This window comes from Cebus imitator, unplaced genomic scaffold (assembly GCF_001604975.1).
Source record: "Cebus imitator isolate Cc_AM_T3 unplaced genomic scaffold, Cebus_imitator-1.0 Scaffold52, whole genome shotgun sequence".
NCBI lineage: Eukaryota > Metazoa > Chordata > Mammalia > Primates > Cebidae > Cebus > Cebus imitator.
In genome coordinates this window covers 701,811-709,908 of record NW_016107367.1, presented here as the reverse complement: position 1 = coordinate 709,908, position 8,098 = coordinate 701,811, and the positions used below count along the sequence as shown (strand labels likewise).

Genomic DNA, 8,098 nt, shown 5'->3' with positions numbered 1-8,098 from the left:
GCAATCTCTGCCTCCCAGGTTCAGGTGATTCTTGTGCCTCAGCCTCTCAAGTAGCTGGGATTATAGGCATACGCCACCATGTCTGGCTAAATTTTTATTTTTTTTTAAGACGGAGTTTTGCTCTTGTTGCCCAGGCTGGAGTGCAATGGCACAATCTTGGCTCCCTACAACCTCTGCTTCCCGGGTTTAAGTGTTTCTCCTGCCTCAGCCTCCTGAGTAGCTGGGATTACAGGCATGTGCCACCATGCCCAGCTAAGTTTGTATTTTTAGTAGAGATGGGGTTTCTCCATGTTGGTCAGGCTGGTCTTGAACTCGCCACCTCAGGTGATCCTCCTGCCTCAGTCTCCCAAAGTGCTGGAATTACAGGTATGAACCACTGCACCCAGCCACGCCTGGCTAATTTTTGTATTTTGAGTAGAGACAGGGTTTCACCATGTTGACCAGACTGGCCTTGAACTCCTGACCTCAGGTGATCCACCGGCCTTGGCCTTCCAATGTGCTGAGAGATCACAGGCGTGAGCCACCACACTCTGCCAAGGGTTCTTTTAAATATTGTTTGTAACATACTAATAAGAAATCCACAAGATTTATTTTTCTGCAAAAGTGTGATGATACCTTATTTTAGCATTAATGATTTACTTTAAATGCATCAAGTTGGATCAATGCTTTCTGTGGCCTTAATCCAGATCTTACAACCTGTAAGTTACTGACATTTCTCATTTTTCCTAATGGTAGAAGTTACCAAGAGTTTAGATTATGTGAAATTGTACACGTTTTTTGGGGATTGGCCTTACATTTACTCTATCCTGGACATTGAAGCTACTTTTAATTAGATGATTGCAAAATATACCTGTATTAATTGTTAAGGATGCTAGATTTCTCCTTTAAAATGATCATTAGTATGAAAATTTCCTATGTTATAATTGCAGTGTAAAAATTATCCTTAGCAACGTATTGCTGGATTATCTTGTCTTATCTCTTTTGTAATTTCTACTTTTATTTCTAAGTTGAGAAAACCTTTATGTATACACATATATATATAACTTAAATATATATACAGTTTTTTAAATAAAAGAACAATACAACAATTGTACTTTTATAAATTACTTTCTTCTTTTATATGTTGAGGCAGTAAAGCGTGGTGTTTGAAGAGCACAGATCCCAGAGCCATGCTGGTTTTATAGCCAGTGGCAAGTTGCTTAATTTCCTGGGTCCTCCATATTCTAATTTGAAAGTGAGAGTGATGGAGTTTACCTCACGAGGTAAATGAGTTAATGTACAAAGAGCATTTGACAAGGAGAATTCTGGGACAACGACAGAGTGTTGAGCACAAAGAGACTTTCTCCCCACCTAGATAGAAATTGCACCATTAGAACCTGTCTGATGTAACTATTTTGGAACTTTGGGGTCTACTGAGGGCTTGTAACTTTGGTCAGTTTTAGCTCCCAGCAAGCTAGCAGTTACCCATCCCCCATTTTAATCCCCCCTGGCAGGCAGCTGTGTGTTCCTGTACACTTGCATGTAGCTTGTAGGAAATGGGAAGGGCAGAAAGCGCCCTGTCCTCCAAATTCAGGATCAGTGCTCTGATTGCTGCTTCTGATCACAAAAGTGCAGAGAGGACCCCCACCTGCAGGTGTTGCATGCTCCTCCTCTCCAGCTGAGGTGACTTCCAGGGGACTCAGAGGACTAGTGTCCTTGCCCCCCCAGGCCCTCTTCATATTTCTCCTTTCACCCTTTTGGGAGCCAGGCATAAAGGCTGGGACTTTTGAAAGCAACTGCATATTAGGAGAAAGTCACCATGCCTGCCCGGGGAAAGGCAGAGCCTCAGAGAATCCGTAAGTTTATACCTCAGGCTGAGCCTCAGCATGGAGGCAAGCCTACAGCAACCAAAAGAAAGCCAAAACGGTAAAAACACAGCACACCCTGAGGAATAGTGTGATTGCGAGTTACTGCGTTACTAGATTCAAATGTTGTCCAGATTTTAACAGAAAAATCACAAAGCATACAAAGAAATGGTAAAGTATGCCGATTCACAGGAAAAAAATTAATCAACAGAAACTCCCTGGGAAAAGACCTTACTGGTAGATCTACTAGGCAAAGATTTTAAAGCAACTATCTTAAAGATGTTAAAAGAACTAATGGAAGATACAGAAAAAGTCAAGAAAACAATGTATGAACTAAATGGAAATATTAGTAAGGAAATGGAAAACCTAAAAGAAAACCAAAATGAAATTCTAGAGCTTAAAAGCTTGAAATGAAAAATTCACTAGAGTTGCTCAAAGGCAGATTTGAGGAGTCCCAAGAAAGAATGAGAAAGAACGTGAAGAAAGGACAATGGAAATTATTGATTGAGTCTGAGCAGCGGAATGAGAAAAGAGTGAACAGAGCCTAAGGTACCCTTGGGACACAATCAAGTGGACTAACATATGCATTATGGAAGTTGCATAAGGGGAAAGAGACAGGGACAGAGAGATTATTTGAAGAAATAATGGCCAGAAACTACGCAAATTTGATGAAAGATGTGAATATAAACATCCAAGAAACTCAGTAAACTCCAAGTAAAGATGGACTCAAAGACTCACCAGAGCACATAATGAAAAGACAGAGAATCTTGATAGCAGCAAGAGAGAACTCTAACCCATTACATGTAAGGGATCCTGAATAAGCTTATTAGGGTATTTCTTGTAAGAACCTTTGGAAGCCAGAAGGCAATGGGCTGATATATTCAAAGCAGTAAGAAGAAAACTGCCAACTAAGAATCCTGTATTTGAGAAAATTCTTTCAAAGGTAAAGGGGAGAAGTTAAGATATTCGCAGCTAAATAAAAGCTGCTAGAGAGTCTCTCTGAAGAGGCCATCATGGATCTGAAGTTGCCAGCTGGTAATCCTGTTGTCTGTAAATTGTTAAAGAATGTGAAGCCCATCAAGTCCATAAACGAAAGTTCCTAGGGGATGAAGAAACCGTGCATAAAGCCATGGAAGCCATGGCTGCGCAGGGCAAGGCCAAGAATTGAAGGCCAGCAGGCTGACTGCTATTTCAGGGAACCTTCTTTCTGCCCATACCATTCCTCTTCACCTCCCTGCTGCACATACCAATCACACTGACCACATCTGTAGGCACCTTATGATGGAGCTGCAGATGGGAACTCCTGGCCCCCATTTTCATTGTAACCACTTTTGTCTCATGCACCCACTCCCTTCATATGAACTAGTCAGAATAGCGCCTCTGGTGAAGGGAGAAATCTCTCCTTATCCAGGAGAGTTGAGAGATAGTGACTTGGGCTTTTGCCAGGGCTTTGTGTATTAAGGACCTTTGTGGGAGGAACCATGCTGTCCTGGCCAAGGAGGAGAAGCAGGAGAGCCTGTTTGACCCCAGGCGCCAGTCCTGTACTCTTTCTCAAGTCAGGCCACTCTGTCTGGGGAGCTCTGCTCATTCCAGAGGAAGACAAGTGTCACCTACATGGTGATGTGAAAAAACAACTGTTTTTTCCCTAACCCCAGATGAGGTTGCTCAAGAAGGTTGACAGCAATCCTGTATTAAGTTCATGTGTTGGATTTACATTTACAAAAAATTATATATAAAATACAAAACAAAAACCCACAGCAGTGGGTTTTAGAATCCCTCCCCTACCTTATTTTGTGGCAGTGAAATGCCTCTTGATCATGTTTAAGTATGTCTTTCACTGACTTGATTTCTGAGTTGTGTTCTAATTGCTTGGCCCTGCCATGTGGACCCAGTATTCAATCTTTTTTCCTAGATCAGTATAATAAAGGAGTAATGTACAATTTAAAATAAATAAAAGCTTGTGTCTTTTTGTTTGTGTGTGTGTTGTTGTTGTTGTGTTTAAGATGGGGGTTCACCATGTTGGCCAGGATGGTCTTGATCTCGCGATTCACCCACCTCGGCCTCCGAAAGTGCTGGGATTACAGGTGTGAGCCCACCTTGCCCAACTTGTTTATTTTGTTTTGAGACAAGGTCTTGCTCTGTCACCCAGGCTGGAGTGCAGTGATGTGATCATAGCTCACTTCAGCCTTGAACTCTTGTCAATCAAGCAGTCCTGCCTCAGCCTCCCAAGTAGCTGCAATTACAGGTGTGCACCACCCTGCCTGGCTAATTTGTTGTTGTTTATTTGTTTTTTATAAAGTCATGGTCTTGCTAAGTTCCCCAAGCTGGTCTCCAACTTCGGAACTCAAGTGATCCTCTCACCTCGGCCTCCCAAAGTGCTTGGGGTTACAGGTGTGAGCCACAATGCCCAACCTCAGATAATAGCTATAGAATATATACACAAGGAAATAGAAAGGAATTTATATCTTTCACTATCAATAATCAACTAAATATAAAAAGGAGGCCCAAAGCGGTGGCTCACGCCTATAATCCCAGCATGTCGGAAGGCCAAGGTGGGCCGATCACTTGAGCTTAGGAGTTGGAGACCAGTCTGGGCAATATGATGAAACCGTCTCTACAAAAAAAAAATTAGCTGGGTGTGGTGGTATGCACTTGTAGTCCCAGCTGCTTAGGAGGCTGAGGCAGAAGAATCGCTTGAGTCTGGAGGGGGAGGCTGCAATGAGCTAAGATCATGCCATTGTTCCTCTAGCCTGGGCAATCAGAATGAAACCCTGTCTCACAAAAAGGAAAAAAAAAAAAAAAAAACAAACCATTAAAAGGAGACAGTAATTCAGGAAATGAAGGACATAAAAAGCTTTAAGGAATATACAAAACAAAATAGCAAAATGACAGAACTCCCTCCTTATCAGTGATTACTTTAAATATAAAAGGATTAAACTTTCCAAACCGAGGACAAAGACTGGCAGAACGGGTAAAAAATATAGGATCCCACTATATACCATGTACAAGAGAGTTACATTAGTTCCAAAGACACGAATAATTTTAAAGTGAAAGTGTGGAAAATGGTATCCCATGCAAGTAGTAACGAAAAGAAAGCAGGAGTGAGTATGATAATGTCAGTCAAAACGGACCTTATAAGTTAGACAGGGACATTCATTGTTGGTGGGAATGTAAAATGGTACACTTGCTGGGGAAAACAGGATGGCAGCGTCTTAAAAAATTAAAAATAGAATTACCATATTCCACCAGTTCTACTTCTGGCCAAAGTGGGTAGATTGCTTGAGCCCAGGAGTTCAAGACCAGCCTGGGCAACATGGCAAAACCCTCTCTCTACAAAAAGCACAAGAGATTAGCCAGGCATGTGATGTGTGCCTGTAATCCTAGCTACTTGGGAGGCTGACGTGATCAAGGAGGATTGCTTGAGCCTGGGAAGTGGTGGCTGCAGTGGGTGCCACTGCACACCAGCCTGTGTGACAGAGCCATACCCTGTCTCAAATAATAATAATAATAATAATAATAATGATAACAATAATTGTTTTTTTTGAGACAGAGTTTCACTCTTGTCACCCAGGCCAGAGTGCAATGGTGTGATCTTGGCTCCCTGCAACCTCTGCCTGCCAGGTTCAAGTGATTCTCCTGCCTCAGCCTCCTGAGTGGCTGGGATTATAGGCATCCACCACCACACCTGGCTAATTTTTGTGTTTTTGGTAGAGACCGGGTTTTGCCATGTTGGCCAGGCTGGTCTCAAACTCCTGACCTTCAGGTGATCCACCTGCCTCGGCCTCCCAAAGTGCTGGAATTACATGCGTGAGCCACCTCACCCTGCCAGTAATAATAATCTTAATAGACACAAAATAGAATGATAGTTGTCAGGGGCTGGGGGTAGGGAGGAATAGGGAGAGGCAACAGGAGCTTTTGTTTAATGGCTACAGAGTTTCCCTATCACAAGTTGAAAAGAGTTCTGGGGTTGGATATTGGGATGGTTGTACAACATTATGAATGTATTAATGCTACTGAACTGTACAGTTAGATGGTTAAGTGGATAAAATGTATGTTATTTAAATATCACTACAATTATGAAGACTAGGAAAAGGGGCGTCTGACAGTGTCTGCCACTTATCACTGTATATGAGTTAGTTTGTCTAAATATGAAGTAGTTCTTTCTTACTTTTCTTTTTCCAGTTTCATTTCCATTTTCTGTGCTTTTTGTTCAATCTAAAATTTCACTGATATCATTTTTGTAGGCTCTTGGGATGCTCTTCTGGCATAAACATAATATTGAAAAGTCATTGGCTGATTTGCCCAACTTTACCCCTTTCCCAGATGAGTGGACTGTGGAAGATAAAGTCTTATTTGAGCAAGCCTTTAGTTTTCATGGGAAAACTTTTCATAGAATCCAACAAATGGTAAGTAGATGAGACCACTGAGTTTTAACTACTTTTTTCTCTTAGCTACTCTTTTCTGCAGCATACTTGAGATAGGGATATCATACTCAAACATGATATTCCTGTCCTGTCGGCTGTGATTGGACCCTCCTCCCGCCCAGTCCTTCCCGTTGGGACTCCCAGAAGATTAGACCCATGCGAAGGATCTCTGATGGTTGTCTGAGGTGGTTGTCTGAGGCTCTGGCTGCCTGGGGACAGCTGGCTTATTTACGTTCTGGAAAGCTCTTCAGTAGACTCCTACTTAAAAGCTTACTAACATTTGCATTAAGTGTTAAAATGAATTTTTTTTAAAACAAACTAAGTTTTATTTAAGGACTTTGGTTATGTGAAAACTCTGATTCATCTTGAACTGATTTTATCAGCTCGTATTGACTGTTTCACTTACAAACTTCAGTAATTTAAAATATATATTGATAAGAATTCATTTATCAATTTTTTCTTATCAGAGAAAAGGACTATGGCTTCAGATATATCTGAAGATGTAAGAGTGATCCTTATTAAAGATGTCTAAACATTTGATTTTTAAATATTACTTTAGTATTTAAATAGACCAACTGTTTTTTTATGTTTAGCTTCCTGATAAATCTATAGCAAGTCTGGTAAAATTTTACTATTCTTGGAAGAAGACGAGAACTAAAACCAGTGTGATGGATCGCCATGCCCGGAAACAGAAACGGGAGCGGGAGGAGAGGTGAGCGTGTGGCTGGGGTGTTGTCTAACCACTGGGGGGTTCTAAGAGCCCCACATACAGACAGGCAAGGGAGAATGACTGCTTTTCCTCCTGCGCCTTCCTGGTGAAACCACATGTTCATGAGATGTATTAAGATGTATTAGAGCGTGTTACATTATTCAGGTACTTTTCTCATCACTTTTTCCCTGCCGTTGGTGAACTTCCATTTTGAATCAGTTAACTGACTCATTTTTTATTCCCTGCTGCTTTAAGAGGAGTGGCTCGTTTTAATAAAAAAGAATCTTTTATTTTGTAGTTTGAGGTTTAATACGGTATATTTTTACAAGATTCATTTGGCGTGTTTTTACATTTGCCATGTGGAAACAAAAATATAGAAATATAGTTTAAAATTGCTTCTTCCTTTTTTGACCATCTGTTTTTTGTGTGTGTGAGTGAGAAAGAGAAACATTTTATAATTTCTTAGTAAGGATTTTAGTTTTCAGGATAGCTTAGTATGGAGAATACTTCTTAACCATCACTTCCTCAGTCTCGTATGTAGTACAGAGAAGTAGAATGGCCAGGTACTCATACTCAGAAATGGATTCTAGTCTCAGCATTGAAGATTCCACATACACATTCACAAGCTACACTGGGATGTTTAAGGTCTTTAATTTATTTTTAAAAATATGTAAAATTGTACATACAGGCATGTGAGTTCAACATGCATCTTCCCCAAGCCTCTGTTTGCCTCAACTAAAATGAGGATGTTAAATCCAGAAGGTAGCACACAGACCTAACAGTATTTTTGTTAGGGTGGTGGGATATATAGGTGGCTTTTAAAAAATCGTATTTCCCACATTTTCTGTAATATTTTTGTCAATTAATAATACAAAATATGCCAGGCGTGGTGACTCATGCCTGTCATCCCAGCACTTTGGGAGGCTGAGGCAGGTGGATCACGAGGTTAAGAGATCAAGATCATTCTGGCCAACATGGTGAAACCCCATCTCTACTAAAAATATAAAAATTAGCTGGGCATGGTGGTGGGTGCCTGTAGTCCCAGCTACGCAGGAGGCCGAGGCAGGAGAATTGCTTGAACCCAGGAGGTGGAGGTTGCAGTGAACCAAGATCACACCACT

General features: G+C 41.2%; 1 protein-coding gene across 1 annotated transcript in view; it reads left to right on the top strand.

Annotated features, from left to right (window-relative positions):
- RCOR1 (REST corepressor 1) overlaps positions 1 to 8,098 on the top strand; it is a 131,284-nt gene that overhangs the window by 102,249 nt on the left and 20,937 nt on the right. The window contains exons 5-6 of the mRNA XM_017528061.1: positions 6,089 to 6,250; positions 6,862 to 6,980. Of these exons, the coding sequence (XP_017383550.1) occupies positions 6,089 to 6,250; positions 6,862 to 6,980 (281 nt within the window). The remainder of the gene's footprint in view (positions 1 to 6,088; positions 6,251 to 6,861; positions 6,981 to 8,098) is intronic.